The sequence below is a fragment of the Acinonyx jubatus genome, chromosome B3 (genome assembly GCF_027475565.1).
Source record: "Acinonyx jubatus isolate Ajub_Pintada_27869175 chromosome B3, VMU_Ajub_asm_v1.0, whole genome shotgun sequence".
Classification (NCBI taxonomy): domain Eukaryota; kingdom Metazoa; phylum Chordata; class Mammalia; order Carnivora; family Felidae; genus Acinonyx; species Acinonyx jubatus.
Window position 1 is genome coordinate 67,942,605 of NC_069386.1, and position 25,273 is coordinate 67,967,877.

At 44.6% G+C, this 25,273-nt stretch overlaps 1 protein-coding gene across 1 annotated transcript in view; it reads left to right on the plus strand.

Annotated features, from left to right (window-relative positions):
* Window positions 1-25,273, plus strand: part of RYR3 (ryanodine receptor 3) — a 525,783-nt gene that overhangs the window by 454,725 nt on the left and 45,785 nt on the right. The window contains exons 66-74 of the mRNA XM_053224214.1: window positions 521-841; window positions 3,150-3,390; window positions 10,365-10,452; window positions 10,561-10,653; window positions 17,647-17,817; window positions 18,797-18,856; window positions 20,383-20,514; window positions 21,547-21,659; window positions 24,432-24,528. Coding sequence (XP_053080189.1) covers window positions 521-841; window positions 3,150-3,390; window positions 10,365-10,452; window positions 10,561-10,653; window positions 17,647-17,817; window positions 18,797-18,856; window positions 20,383-20,514; window positions 21,547-21,659; window positions 24,432-24,528 — 1,316 coding nt within the window. The remainder of the gene's footprint in view (window positions 1-520; window positions 842-3,149; window positions 3,391-10,364; window positions 10,453-10,560; window positions 10,654-17,646; window positions 17,818-18,796; window positions 18,857-20,382; window positions 20,515-21,546; window positions 21,660-24,431; window positions 24,529-25,273) is intronic.

Consider the following 25,273-nt stretch of genomic DNA (forward strand, 5'->3'; position numbering starts at 1 on the left):
ATTTCAACCTATGGAAGGTAATGTTGTCTCTGGTCCAGCTGAAGGAATATTTGATGAGAGGGGTTTCTTTTCCTTTTCTAACCAGTACAGAGATCCAGATGACTGAACTCTACATGTTTTCAACTAAACACAGATTAGTTGCTTTTCTCCTTCTAGTATTGTCTTGTGTGCTATGCATGCAGTAGGGCAGAGAGGGAGAAGTCAAGAGACTGGCTTTATCTCAGAGAAGTCTTGGGAAATGTCCCTCAGCTGTCTCTGTGATGCTCCTTTGGCATTAAGTTGAAGTGTTCTATGCTGAGTATGGTATCTGGGAAGATAATCCAGCCTCTGGAAGCCGCCATCTTTACACAAACACCTGGAGGACAGAAACTCCCCCATATCCAATGCTCACTCATCTGGAGCTTGAGGGTGGAAACTTAATGTCTCAAGACCAAAGGAAGGGCGGGAAAGACAGGGAAGTTTACATTATTTGTGCTTTTGAATTACTGTCCCTGTATTCTTCCTGTACCCTCTTGGTCAGTTCTGGGGATGCCAGACACAGTGGAAGAGATGTGTCCTGACATCCCTCAGCTGGAAGGCCTGATGAAGGAAATCAGCGACCTGGCCGAGTCAGGGGCCCGGTACACGGAGATGCCCCACGTCATCGAGGTGATCTTGCCCATGCTGTGCAACTACCTGTCCTACTGGTGGGAGCGGGGGCCAGAGCACCTGCCCCCCAGCACGGGGCCCTGGTGCACCAAGGTCACCTCTGAACACCTCAGCGTCATCCTGGGAAACATTCTGAAAATCATCAACAACAACCTGGGCATCGACGAGGCATCCTGGATGAAGCGCATCGCAGGTACCACAAATGCCTCTTTTCCCCAGCACAAGGCCAGGGTGCCTGTGTTTTCTTTTCATTTTAGTCCATCTTTAAACTAGTCTCCCTCCCCATCTTAGTTATTTAACAGTAAAAAGGTTTTCCCCTGGAGAGCTTCCTAGAGCAAATGCCTCTTGCCCACTCCTCACCTAAGCCAAGTCCCTCGAATCTCCAGGAAGCCCTTCTCGATACACTCTGCCTGACTCAGATATTCATTGCTTTATTTGCTTTTGGTACTTAAGACTCCCGTTTGCTCTTACAGTAATAATTGTGGATATTTTCCTGGTAAGTGATCCTGTGTGTTTTGTACATGTAGAAAACTCACTCCCATCTGAGCTGTACTCAGATTGCTAGCATTTGTATTTCACGTTATGCTTTCTAAGACACTCTCTAATTTAGCTTCACAGCAGCATCACTTTGGGATTTTTGTTTATTATATCTGTGTCCCCCTAGAACTGCTTGCATGCAATAGGCTCTTAATGAATTTTGTTAGCTGTTCCTAAAGCAAGCTCAAAAAAAAAAAAAAAAGGAAAGGCTTGGAAAATGAATAACCATACTTCTCACAGTCAGGAAACCGTGAATATTTAGTGTCCTCTTGTCAAAGCAAAGTCTGAGGAAACAGAAGCCAAGGGGAAGCCATTGCCTTTCATCAACCTACAGTGTAGACAGCTCCATGGTGGCATTTTCACCCATGCCATCCCCTGGATCAGGAGACACGGTGACTGGGCCAAAGGGAGCTATTAACCCAACCTTAGATATTTATCTTCCCAGGCAAATGAGAAGGTATTCCTCTACGAGACCAAGGAAGAAAAGTTCCTACCCCCTTCCTGTCTCTGAAATGAACCGAGACTGGAATTATCAATATTATAGGTGCCCATAGCTACTAGATGGTGCAGGGTTCTGTGAACAATAGAAGTAAATAAAGTTGAGGTTCCTTTCTGACCCATTAGCCCAAGAACATTGCCAACCCCAAGGCAATTTGTTGAGAAGCTCTAATTTGTAATTCAAGAGGGATTCGGGGACAGAAGCAGGCGGAAGGACAGGCTCCTTCAGCTCCCTAGAGGTGCAGAGAGGAAAGATGTCACAGCACAAGGTGTGCTGGTGGCAGTTGAACTTGACTTGTTACTCCACAGGGGTATCCATATCTCAGGCCACTTAATTGCTGGCACCAAAAAAAAAGTGATTTTAAGTTGTAACCCCATCTCACCCACATCTGGAATAGCCATTCTGATTATGGGTCCAAAGCAGAAGTAACCCTCCGGGTAGGGCAAGGTATAGAATGTGAATGGCTCTCAAAGCGCTGAGTTTCGACTTCTCGGTTGATGCATCTCAGCAAAAGCTGCTTTTGTCTCCTTTTTCTGCAATGGTCATTTTTGTGAAAGTGAAAAATAAGGCAGATTTAAAAGAAAAAGTGCCAGAATGTAGGTTATTTCCGATTGAAATGCCCTAAGCTAAAGAAACCTTGAAATACACAAAACATACACCATGCACATTGGCATTGGTTCTTGACTCTTACTAATTTTATTTCACTCATTTCTTTTATAATTACTCTGACTCTGATCGTTATGATGAATTGGACCAAGAGGATATTCATTTAAGAAAAAGGGTACAACACCTAAGTTTTATCTTGCTCTTTAAGAGGCCCAGAATCACAGTCCCAAGTTCCACTGATTACTGTATCTGCTCTTTGACTTCTGGTGGCCACCCCAGCCTCTCCCTCCATTCATTATACCAGATAATTAGTCTATCTAGCTTCCTCAGGACCCAGAGGAGCCCCCAGGCAGCGAGTTGGCAGTTTTCAAACATTGGAGAGTGAGAACTGTGGGTGGATTAATATATTTTTAACAGGAGTTTCTTCTATAAAATAACCAGAAAGCATAGCACTGAGTGCCTACTTTTGGCTCAGCACAGAGCTGGTTATTAGGGGGAAAAGGCTCCATTCAAGGAATTGGTAATATTGTTAGTAAGCCCAAACCAGCATGAACGTGCTAAGACTATGATAAGGAGCTAAGAGGTGTGGCAAACAGCAGGCATGCCTGAGAAGGTCAGGGGTGGCAGGGGTTCCCTGTGGCCTGGACAAGCAGAACAGGAATAGGGACCTTGTCCTGTGGCTCCATTCCCCAGCTATGGCTTCCTGAGAGCAAGCGGGCCACTAAGGAAGGGAACAAGAGGCAGGGGCTATCTTGAGTTGATGGATTGTCACAGCCTCACCTTTCAGGATCACCTCTTTCCTTTTATTAATTGTTGTAATGTGTGAAATGAGGGGGAGGCTTTTTGTTTGCAAACGCAGTGTATGCCCAGCCAATCATCAGCAAAGCCAGGCCGGACCTGCTGAAAAGCCACTTCATCCCAACTCTGGAGAAGCTGAAGAAAAAGGCTGTGAAGACTGTGCAGGAGGAGGAGCAGCTGAAGGCTGACACCAAAGGAGACACTCAGGAGGCGGAGCTCCTCATCCTGGATGAGTTTGCAGTCCTCTGCAGAGACCTCTATGCCTTCTACCCCATGCTCATCCGCTACGTGGACAACAACAGGTATGTGGGAGACCTGGGGCAGCCTGTCCACAGAGTAGAAAGGTGGTGTGGGGTTGTGTTACAGGTGAGAGAGGGAGTCACGGCTCCTACCCCCACCCACCCCAGACCCTCCAAGAGAAAATTCCGGGTGTAGGACCTCTGGATTGTGCTTTCCTTGGCCAGCGACTCCATATGGTCAATGACATGGCCACCCCTTCCATCCTCACATGCTACTATAGCTAAGAAGGAATTGGTCAGATTGGGGCAGAAGAAACCCACTTCTTCCCCTCCGCTGTTCTGTCACATATTCATTCAACAGATATTACTGTGTGTCAGGTGCTGTTCTAGGCTTTGGGAGACAAGAGTGAACAAAACAAAGATGTCTGGCCTAAGGGCTTTCATTGTGGTAGGAAAGTAAGGCACACAGACAATAAACAAAATAAGTACTTACATACTTAATGATATACTTTACTTAGATAAGTAAATTCTACAAAGCAAGGTTAAGGAGAATTAAGAGTGCCCCAGGTGGGTGGAGTCACAGTTTTAAATAGAATGTTACTGGGGCACTTGGGTAGCTCAGTCAGTTAAGCATCCACCTCTTGATTTCAGCTCAGGTCATGATCTCACAGTTCCTGGGATCAAGCCCCATGTCAGGCTCTGCGCTGACAGCATGGAGCCTGCTTGGGATTCTCTCTCCCTCTCTGCTCCTCCCCCGCTCACTGATGTGTTCTCTCTTGCTCGTTCTCAAAATAAATAAACATTTTAAACAGATGATGGATGGATGGATGGATAGATAGGTATAATGTTACTGAGAAAGCAATACTTGAGCAAAGAGATGAAGTGGGAAACCCTGCAGGTCTGAGAAGGGTTATATTCCCAGGAAGAGGGAGCATGTGGAGTAAGCCCTGAGGAAGGAGTATGTTGGGGTGGAGGAGAGTGAGGAGTAGGGAGGAAGGGAAGAGATGTCAGAAAAGCAATATGGGGCCAAGAGTGCAGGCCCTTGGAGGCCATTGTGAAGACTCTGGCTTTTATTCTGAGAAGGGGAGTTGGTGGACGCTTTAAGCTACTCTGTGATGTGATCAGATTCACTTTTTGAGCACAGCATAGAGGCAAATAGGGGGATGAGGAGACCAGTTGGGAGGTTCACAGTGATCCAGTCAAGAGCTGATGGGGGATCCTTAGAAACAGAGCCAGCTACTGGTTGCCAGGTCCTGGGGGGAGGGGGGACCAGGAAGCACCTGCTTAATGGGATTGGGTTTCCTTTTGGAGTCCTGAAAATGTTCAGAAACTAGATAATGATAGTGGCTGCCCAACCTTATGAATGTACTAAATGTCACTAATGGCAAATTTTGTATTTTACCACAATAAAAAAAGTTTGATGGTTGGATCCAGGGTTGTAGCAATAAAGGTTGATAGAAGATGACAGATTCTGGGTCTATTTTGAAGTTAGAGCCCTTAGGACTTCCAAATTGGGAATGAGAGGAGAAAGGAGGGTCAAAGATTATTCTTGCAAATGGAAGAATGGAACGTCCAGCAGTTGAGTAGGGGAAGATTGTGAGTAGAGACATTTTTTAAGGGGAATATCTGGAAATCACTTTTGGATATGTTAAACTTAGGTTGCCTATTCAATATAAAAATGAAAATGTTGAGTGGGAAGTTGAATATATGTGTCCAGAGTTCAGGAGAGAGTTCTGTTGTCGCCATTGGAATTTGGAAGTCATTAATATATTGGAGAACATGAGACTGGATGAGAGAAAGAATTGTGGTGGGGGAGAGAAGAGTTCCAAGGACTGAGTCCTTGTGCTCTCCAACATCAAGAGGTCAGGCAGAAGAGGAGGAACTGATGGCAGAGCCTGAGGAGGAACAACCCATGAAACAGGAGGAAACCCAACAGAATGGTATGTCCTGGGTGCCAACTTCACAGACCGTTTCCAGGAGGGAAGAATGATGAGTGAAGGTCATTGGTGATCTTGACAAGAGCAGTTGGAATGGAGAGATGAAGTAAAGCCTCTTTGGAGTAAGTTGGAAGAAAATGGGAGAAAAAGACTTGGAGAGAGAAGTACAGAAAATTTGTTCAAAGAAGTTTACTACAAAGAGGAACAGAAAAACAGGATGCTAACTAGAGGTAGAAGTAAGGTCAAAAGAAGAGTTTTTAAGACGGGAGACTTGTCAGCTTGTTTCTTCATTAGTGGGAATGATCTAGTAGAGAAGGGGAAATTTACCTTGTAAGAGTGAGAGAGATAATTTCTAAAGCAACATTCTCTGCACAGGCAAGGGTCAGCATTAGACGGTTTATCCACAACAACAAGCAGGGGGGCAGGGAGTGTAGGTGCTGATGCTGGCAGATACACACACACACACACACACACACACACACACACACACACACACACACACACACACTATGTCTGGGGTCTGTAGGAGTCCTTTCCTGATAGCTTCCATTTTCTCAGTGAAGTAGGAAGCAGGATCATCAGCTGATATTGAGGATGGGGTGAAGATGTTTGGAGGTTTGAGGAGTAAAGAGAAAGTGTGTGGTGATAGCCAGTGAGAGGGAGAGAGAGTAGATGGGTCAGAACAGTGTCATGTGATTGCCAGGCAGCATTAAGGGCCCCACCTGAGATCTGTGGTCATGAACTTAAAGGGAGACCCATCACTAGGTTGTCTTTTTCTCCAGCCAGTTCATCCCAGAACGAGGCCCAGAGTAGGAAAAGAGTTGGATGTAACCAAGGTCGGGGTTTTGCAGTGTGAGTATGACAAAGAGAAATAGGTTAGGGTGTTGAGGGTGTATAGAAGAGAATATTCATAACGATTGACCATGGAATTTCAGCAGCATGTTGAGGACGGTGAGGACATGGTGGGGGCTAACGTCTGTGAGCAAGCAGAAGAACAAAGGATTATTAGTCCTAGTGTAGAGCAAGGACCAAATGGATTTTTATTATACTGCGCCCTCTTAAAATTTAAAGTCCTTAACACGTAAATTTGAAAAGGTTTAATTTTAAAATACTCTGTTGTAGATATTGAAAGGACTTAGGACTATTTGGGGGAGCATTGCTAACTTTTGGGTTGGAAGCCATTCTGTCATGGGCAGGCAATAGGTCTGGATATGCACATTTAGCGTTTATTTTAGAAGGCAAATTGTTTAAACAAATTATTGTTTAAAATAATTAATTATATTTAGCCTTTCGAAATAAATGCTTTACATTTACTATATACATAATAAAATCCCTTAACTGTCTGTGGGAAACCTTACTCTCGCAAAACAAACTCTGGTTTGAGGATCATCGTTTTCGTCATTTCCGATAGTATAATGACATTAGCAGTTTAGAGAGGGAATTTGTCAGAGTGTGAGGTAAAAACAAAAATGAAAGCAGAGTAAGGTTGCTCCTGGAATAGCTCTTTAATTGCATTTGTCACTGTTGACAATCAAACTCAAGATAGAGTGTGTTCTCCTTACACAGTGTTTGACAGTTGCTAAAAATGGCAATGTCAGAGAGTCTTTGAGATCATCATTAATTCATTCATCCCCGCTTTTCAGCCCGTTCTTCACAGAGCACCAGAGAACGTTATGGCCACTGGAGCCTAGCTTAGAAATACTTCCTTCTTAGGTGTATGCCTTTACCTTCTTTGAGTACTTTCTTCACCAGTAGAATTGCTGGCTTGGAATTATGGGAGTATGGAGTTGGCAGGAAGAAGAGGGGTCACTTCATCTTACCTGTAACCAGATGAATAGATACCCCCTTTCTTTTCTCACAAAACTGTTCCAGTCTCTCTCATGGCACCTCTTTAAATATTGAAGAGAGCCATCTTGTCCTGTCCTCCTCCCTGTTCTTCCTGGTCACATTAAACCTTTCTACTTCCTTCGGCCCAGTCATGGCCATGTTTCAAGTTTCTTTGCCATTTGGAACACTGTTCTGAACAGAAGCTTCTGTTCATTAATCTTCAGTCCAAAGCTGATGCAGAATAAGCAAGAACTCCGGGTATAGTGTGGTCGGAGCTGGGCAAAATAGCTGGGTATCTCCTTGTGCAGGACATATGTCAGCACAGGTTAAACAGATCTCTCCACCAGAGTCAATGGCTTCTCAGCCTCCTTTCTGGCAATCAGGAACACTCGGAACACAAAAAAATGAGCACCTTTAAACAGTGCAGCTTGGGGTGAAAAACCATCTCTCAGACTACAGAAGGGAATCTGAGTAAATGCTGTGTGGTGACTGCCTTGGGCTGTGTCCTCTGCAGGAGGCTTAGGAATAAGGTTGAGATAAGCCCTCAGCTCTAACTCCGACAACCTGACCATGGACATAGGAGCATGGCTTTACTTTCTTTGAAAGCTTGATAACTGCCTTTACTTTCTTCGAAAACCTGATAACTTGTCAGTTTGAAAGTGAAAATCTCACTCTCTTTACTCTTGAAGTCATCCAAGATTTTATTCTGTTCTTCTTGTTTTCTGTTAACATGCTCAGTAATTTCATCCATTGGGGTTGCTTCAGCTGTCGCCCCCATTGCCTCTAAAACCAATCTTTCTCCCCACCTACATCCTAGAATGTTCCACCTGCCTTTTGGCAGCACACAGTGCAGATGATTCATAAAAAAAAAAAAAAAAAGACCTATATATCAGTTCGGTACTTCCAACAGGACAGGTGTCTGGATATTGAGAGAGATCTGGATTCTGGGAGACTGGGAGCAGGCAGGAGATGAGCCCGGTTGGCTCATCTGGGGGCAGAAAGGAGAAGGGCAAATAGGAGGAGTGAGGTCAGGATCTTCTATGCACCTGCCAATACCATTTTCATCTGATTTGAGAGAGGTAGAGAGTTTGTGTGCCTGGGGAAACATGTAATGAGGTATTCTTCATTCACACCTAGCACTCTAAACCTGAAAGAAGGACCTCGCTAGAAATAAAGCGTGAAGATTTGCCTCCTAGAAGAAGAAGGGTATTGAAAACAAAACTCATTCACTTGAAACTGCATTCCTATATGAAGGCGAAGGGATCAGAATCCTTTTCTGCCTCCTGTGAGGGAATATTGACCTCACCTGTTTGCAGAGCCCCTGCTGCCCATACACCCTTTGGCTGTCCTTTTCCTTGGCAGGATGGTATGTGACGCCTCACCTCTTCCCACTCAGGGCATAGTGCACACGTACAAAGCTCATTTCAAGCTAAACACCGAGGAATGAATGGCTGGCAGTTGTGACCAAAGTTGACGTTTGATCCAGAAAAAGCACTCCTGAAAAATCATATGAATGAAATCAGAAAGCATTACCAATCTCAAGCCTCAAGTTTGGATTGCATTTGGCTACTAATAATGGATACCTGATTACAGTGGCTTAGAGAAATGAGAAGTTAAATCTCTACACATAAAAGAAATCTAAAGGTTTCCAGGGCCAGTATGATTGCTCCTCATTAGAGAGCCTAACTCCTCTGTCTTTCCATCCTTAACATTGGCTTCCATCTTTGAAGTTACTTTATGATGCACTGTGCCAATTAGAGTTCAAGCCATCATATTTTCATTCCAGACAGGAAGCATGAAAGCAACAGGGGAAAGGCACAGGCATCCTCAGCTATCTGAGGCATTTTTAGAGAGCTTTTCCAGAAGGTCCATCCAGCAGTTTCCACTTCCATGTCTTTGATCAGAACTTAGTTACATAGTAGCTATCCCTCAAGGGAGGCTGGGTAATGTGGTCTTCAGCAGGGCACAATGCCACCCTGAATAAAATGGGCTTTTGCTCCTAAGAAGAGGAGGATGAGTATTGGGTAGGCAACCTATAATGTCTGCCATGTACGGGAAAGACAAGTGAAGTAGAACCCAAGAAAGATGAGACAAGAATGTCTATGAGGCTGAAACTCAGCCTCAGCAGTAAGGAATTGAGAGAGGGGTCCAAAGACAGTCTTGGCCTCATGAGTCTTCACCTTTCTTCTTTATCCTGTTGCTCTCCATGAATGGGCAGAAGGTGTAGGCTGCCCACGGCAATTCAGAGCGATGTCCCAAGGCTTAGGGAACTGGCTTTTGATAGCTGTTACTCTGCATGCACTAATAAGGGACATTGGATTTTTCAGAGCATTCATGAGAACCAGTTTTCTTTAACCTAAGAAAGATGGTAGACAATTTAACTTGTACTGTGTTACTCTGCACCGATATTTGAAAACGGCACTATCTAGCCCTTTCAAAATATAATTAAACTCAAATATGTAAGATACTTAGGGTTACACCAACTTGTAAGAAGTGACTGAATTCTTCTGCAATGTTGCCTTCTTGCCACCACTGTGAAATTCTTAACCTGGGCTAGTTTATAATTAAAAAAGAAAAAGAAAAAAATGAAATGACTATATATAAATTTCATATATAAAAATATATATATTACATATTACAAATTTTATATTACATATTATATAAATAGGGAATTTCTAAACCATTTCAGAGGACATAGGAAATGTTTGGTTTCTGCCTATATACTTAAAATAGCAGTGGAAAATCTATTGCCTTACAAATTTCATTCATAAAATTGGCTTTGAGAAGAAAGGGTGTGAGGCCTTAACTGGTTTTAGAGTGCTCCATATTTCAGAGGCTTGACAATGTCAAGTGTCAATGACAAGATTAGGAGTTATAGTGACCAAGTCTAGTCTTGCTAGCCTTAGGGATTAAAGGAGGCCTGTCCCAAAACAGAGTGTAACCTTAATCATCTCATCTGTTTAAGAAAAGAAAAAAAAAACTACCCTTGACAAAATTGAAATGTTGTTCTCTGACATCTGTTTGCTAAGATAATCCTTGAATCCTTTGGTAAGATGGAAATGATTATCGTAGGTCCTTCAGCAGTATCTACAATTACCTGCCTACAAGCATGTAAGGAGTGTACTGATATTTAGTCTCTCTGAAGATTGCCTCTGGGTGGGAATGTAATTTTATCTGGATAAGTGTACACACCCAAAGTTGATAGAATTTTTAGTGTGACTCTTTTAATCATTACTGAATTTCATATGCATATCAATTTACTTTTTACTTCAGATCGAACTGGCTCAAAAGTCCCGATGCTGATTCTGACCAGCTCTTCCGCATGGTGGCAGAGGTCTTCATCCTGTGGTGCAAATCTCACGTAAGGAACATGTGGGCCCTGGATTTAGAGATGGCTGTGAAAGGTACAGACCTCAGAAAACATTCTTGTAATGTTGGCTTTTTTATTTCTCCCCCGCCCCCCACTTAGAACTTCAAGAGGGAAGAGCAAAATTTTGTGATTCAGAATGAAATTAATAATTTGGCATTTTTAACTGGAGACAGCAAAAGCAAGATGTCGAAAGTAAGTCCATAGAAATCAATTCCAAAGACTCTTCAATCTTGACCTAAGCTATGTATCTTGGGTGTATGAAGCGATTAGTTCCGTACTGCCTTTAGGTCAAACCACAAAAACCAACAGTCTCTACTGTTGTTTCTTTGAGAATGAGCCAGAAGGAACTGCTCCCAAATAAGCATGGTCATCACATTTTATGAATAAATAGCTGCTTGTGTGTCAAAAAGTTTAAGTTTCAAGACTTGCCTAAGGCATTCGAGAGGTCTCCAAAACCAAAGCTGCTGTTAGTTGTTTGAAAATAGAACTACATCTTGTGTGGTCAAGCTGCCAAACTGCACATGCCTAGAGCCACCTTTTGATTAGCTACGAGGAAATTACCTTGCTTTGAAGATTTCCTTAGCACTTGTTCTCCCAGTAAGCTTGTTTTCCTCCTCTCTGGAACGTCCAGCGGCTGTTTGATTTCAGTTGTGCTGACCTCTTAATGCCTTCTGTTTATTTTCCATGTGGGTTGCATTCAGAAACCCAAACATTTGTCCATTCCCCGCAGGAAATGTTTAAAAGAGGGCATACCAGGTATTTGAGAAAAAGTCACTCCTAGGGAGGTGTGTAGCAGGAATACAGGATGGGGACCTGCACTCCCAGTTCCTCTTGAGTCAGCTCTGCAAAGGGAGGCTTTGCTGTTGTGTTTGTAAAGAATTCTCAGACAGACTCCTTCAGGTGTAAATACATACATGCAATGTGATGTTTTGTTACCAGCTGTTATGGCTTACTCTTGACTCTGTTCCCTAGAGAAGTGTGCCTCAATGAGGGCTGATTGTATATGTCAAGTATGAGTGACATACCTGAGATTACGTCTCTCTCATTGCTGGTACAGTACTGCCTTTGAGGAACATGAAGGTGGAGTGTGCATGGGGACCCTCAGAAGTGAAAATCAGTTCTGGAAAGATGACAGTCTTGGGTTTGTAGCAAAGGCTTTGGAGCATCTTTCCAAATAACCATTTGGGATGAAGACCTGTGTATGTGAAACTGCAGACAAGGGGCCGGTATAACAACGAAAAATGACAACCTCACCCAAAACTTCACCATGTTTGCCTAGCTCTGGTTAGCTGAAGTCTCTCTGAACTTTCCAAACCTTCTATCTTTCAGCTACGCTGACACTCACACTTCTTCCAGCATCCAAAAATTGACCCTTAGAGTTTAGAATCTGGTATACACTGCTTAATAAAGTTTGACAAATAAAATTGTGCATATACAAAGTAGAGAGATCAGAAGTATATGTTCATATTCAAGAGGAATCTTTGCTGCGCAGGAACTTTATATAAGGTGGATCCTTTTGTGCTTTAGATGATTTTTATTTGATTTTCCAAAATTCATTTTGCATTCAACTTCTGACAAATGTATCTGCTGCTCATGTGAGATACACAAAGATAAGATTGTTCAGACTCCTGATCCTTGGACATTTATGTTAAATTCCCTCTGAAGAGCCTTCTTACAGCCATCACTGGCTCTCCTTTGGTTCCACCCACCTACAGAAAGTCAATAAACCCCAGATAGATTTTATGGTACCTTCACCCTGGGTTAGATCCACGGGCTCAGCACTGAACCAGCTAGCACCCATTGTTATTGTCAGCGGATGGCAGCAAAGCAATGGAAATGACTCTGGTATAAGGATTTGGATCCCAGATGAGCAGAAATGGCAAAGACATCTCAATGCTCCGGTGTTGAGTGGTTACTTAGAGTCCTTAGGTTTACACTTGGAAAGAGATGAGGTGACAGAGGATGACATTTCAAAACTAACCTACTAACAAACTAACTGGAAATTCTGTTCATTCATATTGCCGAATGAGGAAAAGGGCATGTTTGTCTTATCAGAGGATGGTCATATTCAGAATCTGTGCATCTTTGATAAGGTTCGTTTGTAGGAGCAAACACTTTCATTTAATTCCCCTTGACCTTGGATGCCAGTTTTTCCTGAGCTACGTGGAAAAGGGTCAACGTTACAGTGTGATGAATGTGAGGACAGGCCACAGGTGTTAAATAACATTTACCATGCTCCTTAGGGTGACAAATATGCCTGTTGATCTTGTTGCCTCAGTTGAGACACAAAGTATAGTAGTAAGTAGGACTAGAGACTGAAAGGAAGCTAAGTCCTACCCTTGGCCCAGCTGTTGACTAAAGGTATTGGCCTTGCATCGTCCACGTAACTCTTCTGGACCCCGGTTTACCAATCTATAGAACGGGCTTGAGCTTACTATCTGCCTCCTCCGAGCTCTACCAGGATGCTATGTTTACAAGTCAGCTTTAAACTGCATCTCTAGGATAGAGATAAATGCAGCACGTTCATTCAGATGGAGAGATACCATGCCTCCAATAAATAGCAACTCATAGGCATTTCTGGTATTCTTTGGACGTAGAACTACATATTGAGAGAATGAGGAGGAGGTATTCTTACTGTGAGTTCAATCTCCATTGCCTTTTCCTCCCTGAAATTAGATGTTCTCTCTGCTACCTAATCTGAATGGTCACCTGTGCTTGCTTTTATCTCCACTCTTAACTGAATTCTGGTGTTGTATAAATGAACTTGGCCTCGGTGCATATGGCGGTTGTTGGCAGAGATCTGTGTATTCGAATGCTGCATGCCTACACACACTGCACATGCCATTGCAAATGGAAAGGAGGCAGAAACAAAATATACGGTGGGCCACACTATTTATACTTGATTCATTGAAGATTGGTTCAAAGATGTGTTCCATTTCTGGCAGCGAAAGCAGGTTGTTTTGGAGAGCTCATTGTATATTTTCTTTATATAACACCAGTTTGCAAATATGTGTTAAGCTAAATGTAACTAAGCTGAGCAAGTGTTTTTTGTTTTGTTTTGTTTTGTTTTTAAACTTGTTTTGTTTTCTGTAAAAATGGCAGCAGCTTCCTTGGAGGGGAATGGTAAGTTAGAACATGTTTAGCCCAAGAAATGTGGGTCTCTTGCCCAAGATTATGAGTAAAAAAGGGTTGGAAGGCAGGAAATATTAGAGTGCCTCATTGTTTAAAGCCTCTCCACCCATGAGTGTGATTTTGGTGTATTGAAAAAGGACAGAGAAGAGTTGTGAGCTCATCTTTGAGGTTTTCAAGGGTATTCAGACTTATCTTACTCCAGTCTCTCCTCCTTCCCTCCAGTGCCCACCTTTCTCACTTAGTCTCTGTTCCCCTTGCTCTTGTGCAGCTCCCGTTTTCTCCCCTTCTCCCTACCTGTCCCCCTTTCTATCTCTCTCCAGCTCTCTGTCTCCCCCTGGGGGTGGGGGAGGGCTTCCCCTCCCTCTCTCACTCTTTTCTACCCTACCCACCTCCCCCCTCCTCCATCCTCCTCCCTCCTCTCATTGCCTTCCCTCCTTCGCTTTCTCTCTCTTGATTTCTCATTCTCAGACTGGCTTGCAGAAATTCACCTTTCCCCCTAATACCTAATGTTGGGTTGACTTGCCTTCATTTAACCTTTTAGTGGGGATAAGAACTTCACATGGTGCAGGCTTGCCTATTTTTATTTTATTTTTTTAAACGTTTTCTCTTTTTTTTAATGTTTGCTTCTTTTGAGAGAAAGAGTGTGTGTGTGCAAGCAGGAAAGGGGCAGAGAGCGAGGGGAGAGTGAATCCCAAGCAGGCTCTGACCTGAACTGAAATCAGGAGTCGGATGCTTAAGTAACTGAGCCACCCAGGTGCCCCTAGAGGACTTCTTGTTAGCAAACCTCCTTTTCATGGAAGCACACACATTGCCCCTTAGCCCAGTTCTTCCTTCTCTTTTCCCAACCACAGATCTGCTGAAGGTGATAATGTGGGTGGGTGGAAGGAAGAAAGAAAATGGGGTCTTTGGTTACATGACAGATTATCTACAGCCCACCCAGGTGAAAGGAGGGAGGAGGGGGAGGGGAAAGGCTCTAGATCTAAAAGGTTTGTGTGGGCGGCCAGACCAGAAGCCCACATGGGTCTGAGTGGCACATGCTCAGGGAGGTTAATCTTCAAGGTGAACTTGACTCGGGGTGTTTTGCTTGGTTTGGGTGTACGTCCTCTTGACCAAATTAACCTCCATACTAACCTCCCGCTCACTTTTCATGCCATGCTCAGCTGGCTTCCAGAACTGTTGAGTTTCTATTGTGTTGGCTGACAAATGGGGGCTAAGAAGCTATGACTAACATGTGCTACCTTATGCCTTGGACCCCTGCTTTTTACTGACTGACTCTTCTCCTTGTTTCTTTTCTTTTGTCTTCCCACACAGGCCATGCAAGTAAAGGTACAGGTCAAATGCATGACGTGTCTTTTCTGTCGTAGTATTAGAGGTGCCAGGCTCTGGCCACCCTCGGCACTGTGATCACCATGGGGGTGGTACAGAATGGATCTTCCCACCTGGAGGTCCCCCAGGCCTGCTCCAGGGAAGACACCTGCCCGTCAAAGAGTGAATGTAGGCCTACCCACCCTTGGAATGGGGAAGCCGGGGAAGCCAGCCAAGCCTCACCCTAACCGAGGTCTCCTTGCTATCTCTGCTCCCTTCCCCAGCTGCCCACTCTGCAGCCAGCACACTGACAGAGATAGGGATGCCGACAGGGCGTAGAGCCCAGGAGGCTCACTCCTCTGCTGTGCCATGCAGGGTCAGAGTCCTCTGTGCTGTCAGTGGCCCCAGGTTTTTCACACTGTATACCTCTGCCTCTTATGCAAGGCTCCCTTGACCCAAAGAGTTTTCCAACGACTCACCTTCAAGATTTGAAATCAGATGACCGTGTGTTTGTGCACAAAGTGTGCATATGGTGGAATAAACCCTGGGACAACTTTCCAGCGACCCATACAGATGAGAACCTGGAAATATTTCTCTCTGTTCATTAATGTGTGTCTGCTGCCATTGTCACAAGCTCCCTGCCCTAGGCTGTGTGACAGAGAAAAGGAGACGTGCAAGAGCTAGGTCACTAGCTCTTAGTTAGAGAAGGAAAATGGAGCCATGGCCAGGTCGACTTGGGTCTGGATGTTGACTCAGATGCTCACCTGCTATGTGACCTTGGAAAAATCCTTTACCTTCCCTGAGCATCATGTTCTCATTTATATAACGGACTTGTTTGTGTGTCAGTTATTGGGAAGATTAGAAATGTTTTATTTAAGTAGCAGGCACATTGGAGTCACATCACATATGCAGCATTTATAACAAGAACACCATGAGATTGGCCAAATAAAATAGAGCGAGCAAGAAATTATTTGACTCGGGTATCAAATCCGCCTCGTTACATTTTGCATATTTACTTGATTGCATACTGCATGTTACTATTTACCTTTTACATTTATATGTACAGGGCACCTCGTAGTACAGGACACAAAACCGGGTTCTGTCCTTTATGGATGATGTTCAAGGGTAATGTAGACCGTAAAGGAGTTTTGCCTTAGGCAAGACCTTTAGAATTCTATGCCTGATGGTAGAACATGTGAGGAACCTAGCAAGCACTCAGTAAATGATAGAACTCTTCGTGGTCTTTGCAGGAGCCAGCTTTCACTTTCCACCATGTTCTGGAACACACGAAGCTGCCTTCTGTTAGGCTCCTTTCTTACCCACTGCTCATTATTTCTGACCACCCCCTCCCCCTGCTGTCCCGGGCCTGACCTGCTGTTTTGGAGCACCCAGCACAAGGTGCCCTGCAACCAGCAGAATTGTCTGGTGGTGTTTGGCCGGCCTCAGTTGTGCTGGCCAGGAGCTTCGCTGTGGTTGCTGTCATGTAACCACCTGAAGGTACAGTCACCACAGGCTGGGTGAAGGCCGTCACATCCATTTTCAGAGTGTCCATTAATAATGACGATCCTCTTTCATACTTTAAAGGTAATTTAAAGTAATTGAAGAGATCAGTCCCAAGGCAGTGTTAATTCTCACCCTCCTCTTCTCTCAGAAAACCTGTGCCTCCTAAGATGAATTCTGCCCCAGCTCAGGGTCCCAAGTCTCACACTGCCAGTTCCGGGAGAGGCCCCTGGCCTCCCGCTGCTCCCAGAGCCCTGTGTCTATATGTCATCATAAACCGCAGTACTGCCCCCTGATTCCTGCAAACATTTCACAGGCACCTCATAAAGCCAAGCTTCACTGGGCTCCATGTGTCGTTGCCTCCACAGCCCTTGCTTCTGGCTCTCCGACATTCCCACACTTCCATTAAGCACCTGCCCAACTGACGCAAAGTCTAGCAAGTGAGGTAGCAGGTGGACAGTGTGCTCCTTCAGAGGCTGACCTCACAAAAATCCAGTCGCTGCAGGGCTTGTGTCCTTGAGTCTACCCATAAGGCCATGTGTCAGGGACACTGAGAGTTCTCAATTGAGAGCCTCCGTGCAGACCCTTGAACTGTTCTGAAACCTACTACTCCAGTGGGTGGACTTCACTGGGTAGATTCAGTTTAAGCAAAAGAAGGGTGGACTCTCGCAGACTGGGGGAGTTCTATTCAGTGTTTCTCCGAGCTTTCCCCTGCCAGATCCCAAAGCAGCCCTACTTTGGGACTTGTGTTTTCCGGTGAGAATTTGCACTGCCTCGGGGTAGAGGTTGAGCGGGATGCGGTGCTCCAAAACACTGGCTTCAGCCCTGGCAACAGAGCAGTTCAACATAGAACGTCTTCCGTGTGTTTACTGATGGCCCAGCATCAGGATTCTCAGTTCTTTCCTAGAGTCATCTCATCAGTTACCAAATCATTCTTTTGGAAAGACACCAGTTTATCTGTTCATTTGGGCCCGGAAATGAGTGAGCCAAGACTGCAGGTGTCTGTGGTTTGTGTCCCCTTACATGGTTCTGTGAGCATGTGCACAGGGAGAGGGCACGGGACCAGTGCTGGTCCTTTATGGCCATCCGGTTGTGTTTCACACACTCCTCTCACTGTGCTTTGACATGTACTGAGCCCCCCGCACCCCCTGTACTGACAGGGCCACAAGGAGGCGGGCCGCCTCCAAGAGGAGGCCGTTCCTCTCAGAATCACTGAGCCCCTCTGTTTATTTCAACCTCATCTCCTAGTCTGGAGGACAGGACCAGGAACGGAAGAAGACCAAGCGGAGGGGAGACTTGTACTCCATCCAGACCTCTCTCATCGTGGCTGCGCTCAAGAAAATGCTGCCCATTGGTTTGAATATGTGCACGCCAGGTGATCAGGAGCTAATCTCCCTTGCAAAGTCACGATACAGCTATGTAAGTCCCCCGTCTGCTCTGGCTGAGCATGGAATACTGGTGGTGGCAGCTCCTCAGAGCCTGAAGGGCTAGTTCTCCTTCCCAGGGCAACAGATGAACAGAAACAAAGGTGCACACAGGCGATACACTCTCACCTTTACTGGTTTTGGGGGCTCCTGGGGGGCTTAGTGGGTTGCGCATCTGACTCTTGATTCCAGCTCTTGTCATGATCCCAGGGTTCTGGGATTGAGCCCCACCTCAGGCTCTGTGCTGAGCATGGAGCCTGTTTAAGATTCTCGTGCTCCCTCTCTCCCTCCCCTCCACTTGCTCTCTCTCTGTCCCTAAAAATGAAAATAAAATAAAATAATAAATTAAAAAAAAAAAACTGGTTTAGGGCGCCTGGGTGGCTCTGTTGGTTAAGCGTCCGACTTCTGCTCAGGTCATGATCTCGCAGTCCGTGAGCTCGAGCCCCGCATCGGGCTCTGTGCTGACAGCTCAGAGCCTGGAGCCTGCTTCAGATTCTGTGTCTCCCTCTCTCTCTGACCCTCCCCCATTCATGCTCTGTCTCTCTCTGTCCCAAAAATAAATAAACATTAAAAAAAATTTTTTTTAAAAACTGGTTTGAGAGCACATGCCCTTAGGACAAGTCTATAATTTTTCTTCTTTTGTTCTTATAATAAACATTGCAGCTGGGCGCCTGGGTGGCTCAGTCAGTTAAGCATCCGACTGTTGGCTTCCGCTTGGGTTGTGATCACATAGTTCATGAATTTGAGTCCTGTGTCGGGCTCCAAGCTGACAGTGCAGAGCCTGCTTGGGATTCTCTCTCCCTCTCTCTCTGCTGCTTCCCCTGCTCACTCTTGTCTCTCTCTCAAAATAAATAAACTTAAAAAAAAAAAAAGATCACAGCAAAACTGCCCATATGCCACCCATACATCCCTGCACCTTACTTTACGTTTGCATAGTGACCTCTAGGAATAAAGCTGAACATCTCTTTCCACAGAGGGACACCGATGAAGAGGTGAAAGAACATGTGCGGAATAACTTGCACCTGCAGGAAAAGGTGATGTGGCAGGAAGACGGAACTCGTGCAGGCTTCCCTCTGGCTGTAGGGGGCCCTCCTCCCATTTAGTTTACTCGTGTTCTCTCTAACGTGTTCTAAAAAAAAGTCTCCCAGTACTGATGTTTAAGTGGTAGGACTAGCTCTCTGCCTTTAGTTTTTGTTGTTGTTGGGGGGAGGGGCGGGGGGGGGTGTAGGGTTCGCCCTTCATTTTGGTTCTTTCCTTTGCTATTACAAAGAGGATGCAAAGAGGCATTTACTGAAGCATGCGTTCCCACCTGCCATGTATACACATCCAGCCATAGCAGGGGGATTAGATCAGTCTCAAAATTGACTGACTGTGAGGCTTCTTCAACAGTGAAATGGACATTGGGGAGGTGGGAGGTGGGGGAGTTTTAGCACAGCCTGATCTAGAGATTTGGAGTTGGTACAAACCGGGGGGAACCACTTGGATTTTAAAGGCTGTCTGAGATTTTTTTTTTTTCCAGGCCTGTGAATCTGAACAACTCTTTCCTCAGGTAGAATACGCCCTAAGATGCGGGATTAGGCTGACACAAAGAGCCACCTCTTTCTACCCCAAACATATGGGTATAGTGGGGAAAATACAGTACACAAGAAGGCAGTAAAAAGATATCCCAAGTGTCAGGATAAACAAGACACTGTAAATCACAGGAATGAGGAGAAGTTGATGCAGCTGGGAAAATTAATAGAGTTTTCTGAACCATATATGTATCTTACACGCTGGGGTTGTTAATAACCTTCAACGAAGAAGAGTGTGGGACCTAATTACCCATGCTGTGCACAAATGCAGAGCAAGAAACTTACATAAAATTAGCCTTAAACCTTACCTATAAATCTCCTATAGAGACAACCCTAAAACCACTTGGAGACTCTCCACCTCTTAGAATACAGGCTAACATGCCAATAAATAAAACTCCACCTGAAGACAAGGTGATGTTTAAACAACAACAAAAAAAAACCATGAAAGAAAATCCACCATCATTAGAGAATCAGAAGATGTAACCAAGAGAAGAATTCAAGCTTAAGGAACTGTAGAAAGAAATTTAAAGATTAGTGTAGTTGATAAATACTTAAAGAGCTAAAGATAGCTATGGTAGCCATAAAGCAACACTTGCTCTTTCGTTTTTTTTAAGGAGAGTGGATATGGGATTGACAAAAGCCACATAGTGATTACAAAAGTTAAAAGCATTCATTGAAATTAAAAATCCAATTTATAGGTCAAAAAACAGGCTAGGCACAGCTGAAAAGAAAATTTATGAATTGGAAGGTTGATTTCAGGAAATTAGAATGCAGTACAGATAGAAAGGGATGGAAATAGGACGAGTTAAGAGATACAGGCTAGAATACGAAGTTTCTAAATAGCATCTACAATGTTCCAGTGAAGATGATAGAGAAAATGAGAAAGAAGCGATAACAGAAGAGTCTCAGGTGCTCTGAAACCATGTGAGGAGTCAAGGCTATTTCAGTGCAAGAGGTGCTGCTCACCTCCTGTGTGCTTTAATTTGCAGTCAGATGACCCAGCAGTAAAGTGGCAGCTGAACCTCTACAAAGATGTTTTGAAGAGTGAAGAACCTTCCAATCCAGAAAAGACCGTAGAGCGCGTACAGAGAATTTCTGCAGCTGTCTTCCATCTGGAGCAGGTAAGGCACATCTGCCCTGAGGACTGAGGAAGCTGTCCTCTACACTCAGCTGTTAGTTAAGTGTTCTCGGGGCACCTGGATGGCTCAGTCTAAGGGTAAGCATCCGACTTCAGGCCAGGTCATGATCCCACGCTTCATGGGTTCGAGCCCCGTGTTGGGCTCTGTGCTGACAGCTCGGAGCCTGGAGCCTGCTTCAGATTCTGTATCTTTTCTTCTCTCTCCCTGCCCCTCTCCTGCTTGCACTCTGTCTCTCTGTCTTCCAAAAATAAGTAAATAGTAAAAAAAAAAAAATTTTTTTAATGTTCTCATAAGACCCAAAACCAGGAACAGGTATCATCCCAGCTCACCTCCAGATGTCATCTTGGTGCCTGGTGGTAGCAGATTCCTCAATGCTTTTCCCTCAGAGGTTTTCTTTCTTTATTTTCTTTCTTTCTTTCTTTCTTTCTTTCTTTCTTTCTTCTTTCTTTCTTTCTTTCTTTCTTTCTTTCTTTCTTTCTTTCTTTCTTCTTTCTTTCTTTCTTTCTTTCTTTTACAAATTTTTGCCTTTAGATCAATGACCCCTTCAAATCCCCCTACCCATTTGTAAACCTATTAGGCAATAAATATACAAAAACAGATAGGAGAAGGCAGAAAACCTAAGACCTCCACAAACTGAATCATTTGCTCCTGAGGGGCGCCTGGGTGGCTCTGTTGGGTAAGTGTCCGACTTCAGCTCAGGTCTTGATCTCACGGTCCGTGAGTTCAAGCCCCATGTCAGGCTGTATGCTGACAGCTCAGAGCCTGGAGCCTACTTTGGGTTCTGTGTCTCCCTCTCTCTGCCCCTCCCTCACTCGCATTCTCTCTCTCTCTCTCTCTCTCTCTCTCTCAAAAATAAACAATAAAAAAATTGAATAATTTGCTGCTGGGTACCTTTGGCTGGCTGTGGTTGAGAAATCAGAACTCTTGGCAGGGTTGCGAAGTCTTAGCTGCAGGTGACTCCCTCCTGCCACCCAGTTAGCCTCGTGTGCACCTACCCTCGTGATGTCTTCTCAGGTTGAACAGCCTTTGAGGTCCAAGAAGGCAGTCTGGCACAAACTGTTATCAAAGCAGCGGAAACGGGCAGTGGTGGCCTGTTTCAGGATGGCCCCTCTGTACAACTTGCCCAGGTAAGTATTCTGTCATTTTCTTCTGGCATGGGAGCCAGTGATGGGAATTAAGGTTTCCTCCCTCAGCTGTGCTCCCTTGTGGCACGAACACCCATGATCCAAGTTTTCCAATGGAGTTTTCCATAAATGGCACCCTTACAGTCTGCATGTAGTATCATGGGCTATTGCAGTCAAGGTAAGCAGAAAAACTGAAAACACATGTGATTCCCTAGTGCCCCATGCCTGCCTTAACTCCCCATTTTACACCTTAAAGTCAGCCCAGTAAGCATATGGAAGCTCTTAGTTTTACTGAGGTGGGATTCTTTGTGAGGATGTAAAGGAACCCTGGAAAAAGGAGGGTCTCTAAAATGCTTTACTCAGAATCCATCAGCAGATCAAACAATGTATCTATACTGAGGTATTTGGATGGCCCCAAAATTACTTTGTTTCCTCATCAGCTACAGAAATGTAACTTGAGAATCCATGCGCACAGTGTCATCACCCTCAAGATGAAGAAAGGGCACTGGCTAAAGATGTCGTAAGAGGCCAGTTAGGGGCACATTGCCTTATCTGTGTGGTCAGTCTATACTCTGCAGTCAAAAATATGTGAAGGCTTTTCTGAAATGTACTCCATCAACAGAGGGCAGAGTATCAGTGCAGATTGGATAAACGTTGACCACTAACACTTGACTCGGTGTCATTGGCGATGACATCCCATCCTCAGACTGATTGCAGAGTCAACAAGGTCGGGCCTGTGACCAGTAAACAAAGCTGGTGATAGAATATCAGCCTCTGCTTCATCAGCTTGCAAATCAGTATGAACCATCCTCACCTGGTCAGGAAAAATAAACTGACTTGGAAAGGCATTTTCTGAATGTAAATAAATGTTCCCTTGGACTATGAGCTAACAGACGATTCCTAGGCTTGACACTTGCTTTCAGCAGACTGTGTTTCTTGGCCATCATTCATTCTGTGACCCTGTGTTGAGCCAATTGGCCTCCTGAGCTTTCCCATTGGGGTCTTTGAAGATAGTGAAGAATGGTGACCTCTGAGGCACACACCTGGTCCTCCAGGACTCTTGAGAAAACAGACTAGTGTCTTTGGAAGTAGAATTCATCAATGAGAAGCCAAAATTTTAAGTCAAATAGTCGTGGGTATGAAGGACACTAAAGTCCTGGCAGAAAAGTGAAATTCATAGCCCAGTAGAGAAAGCAAAAATGCACAGGATTTTTGTCTGTTTCCTAGAAGTGGTGAAGTATCCAAAGGCATCGGCTTTCCTCTGTGGTAGAGGCCCATGCCTCATGTGCTAACTGGGTCTCCGGGAGGACTCTGTTCTCAGCACATGTCTCCAGGGCCAGCCAGGCAGAAATTAAATCTCACAAAACAAGCATTTTTTTTCCTAAATCCTTTGAAAATGTTAGTAGCATCCTCTTATGTTTCGGTTGCTCCTTCAGCAACCCTCTCTACCCCTGTACATGGAACAGTTAAGTCCAGGAATTCACTGTGTCTTTGATGAAATGTGGCCAGGCCCGCCTGTAACCCAGCTTTTTAGAGGGTTTGCCTTGGATTTCTCCCCAGCATGGAGGATTGTAGGTATATTTTATAACAACAATAATAAAAACAGAGAAGCTGGTGGTGGAGACCACTTCTTCCTCCACCTTGTCATGATCTAAACTGCATGGAGTCTTCCAGATGGAAGGGCTAAAGGTATTTATTTTATTATGTGAAAACTGTTTCTCTGATGTTAGTTTTTAAAAGACAACCTGTGTGCTTTTCTCCAGACACAAAATTAACAATTTCTTCCTGAGCACCTTTCAACGGGTTTGGCTGGAAAAGGTTAATGAAAAAACCCAGTATGACAGGCTTATACCCATTTTAATGGTAATGTAACCTGTGGAGAGACCCACTCACTTTCTGCACACTCCTCCTTTCTTGATTCATGATTTAACATTACCATAAAAACACAAATTTGTACAATTTTTAAGAAGACCTCTGATTGGTCAGAATTCAAAGAAAGACGGCAAGGGTTGTGTTCTTCCAGAAACCAAGGTCAGGTCTTAGATGACTCTGATGTTGACCTGCATCTTCCTTTTTTACTCCTTCCCTCTCACCACTATCCTCACCTCTGGGAATCAGTTAACCACGATTCAGTGCCATATTCCCAGGAGTCAGTCCTGGCTTTTAGAGAGTAGGTGGCTCTTGACAGTTTCTCAGTGTTCCAGGGCCACCACTGGAGTCCATGCGGCATACAGAAGTGGTGCTCGAGTCTTGCCTTCCTAATAAAAGCCGGAGCACCTTGGAGGTGTCGTTCCTTGGAGATACTGCAAAGGACCCACGCTTTGCTGCTTTCGATATATCTGCAGCTACACCACTTGCCGTCGGCATTACTTAAATGGGATTACCTGGACAGGTTATTGGCCAAAAGGGATAACCACATTGCCAGAGTAAGCAGATACTTCAGGATTGTGTCTTGGCCCAATGAATCATTTCTCATTAGAGGAGAAATGTGATAAAGACCCCTCGGGACCAGAGTAGGAATTCAGTTACCACCAGCTCCCCCCACTAACCATGATTAGTTCATTTAGAAGGTGTTCCAGACATTCGGGAACTGGCATGTTAGAGGGTTCTGGTTTCTTTGAAATTAATGCTTCTGGTGTACTTCCGGCTGCCCTGACCAATCAGAAGGCAAGAATTGTACAAAAGTCTGTCCTGCTTACTAACCGTTAACCACCCAAACTAAAACAAGGTGTGCCATGGATCCCTCTTGACCTCACTCTCACCCCTTCCGCTCAGGCACCGCTCCATTAACCTCTTCCTCCATGGCTATCAGAGATTTTGGATAGAAACAGAGGAGTATTCCTTTGAAGAGAAACTAGTACAGGACTTGGCTGTAAGTACTGACTCAGCTGGAAGCAGATACGGGTGTGAATGAATTTGACTTTTGTATTCATGTGTGTGTGTTGTCACAGTTAAACATTCACAAAGAATTGGATGTATCCGTTGGGAAGGAACTAACTGTGTAAATTATCAGAGGAGGCCCTGCTAATGGTCGTAGGAGCCAGAGGATAAATTTCACTTGGAGGTGCTACTACTGTTACCATCCTCATCATCATTATTAACAACTAATATTTCTCGGGATGCACAGCCATGCGATGAAAAGTTCACGCTAAGTGAAGTTTTGAGCACCATTGGTTGCAGGAGGCCACCCCGTCCTAGCCGAGGCTCTGCATTTCTGGCCAGTAGCTCTGCTTTAGGGAAGGCACATCCAAATCCCCTTCCTGCATTTCACATTCCTGTATCTGGCCCTTCAGAAAACGTGTCATGCCCCGTCTCTAACAGACTTCATGCTCTAAAACTACTTAAAACGACATGCAAGGGGAAAAAAGCTGACTGCAGAAGCACCACAGAGCCTCGTCCTGGTTCAGACAAAAAATAAACCCTCCATTCCGTTGACCAACCCATGGTTCTTTTTTTCTCTTTCCCCTTACTTCCCCCGTTTATTTTTTCTCTCATCCCTTAGTCTCTCTGTTAATCTTGTTCTGTTCTGTGTTTCTCATATCCAGTCTTTTGTTTCTCTTTCCCTGTCTCCCTTTGTTTCTTTTCCTTCTCCTCTCTTTTTTGCTTTTAATCCTTTC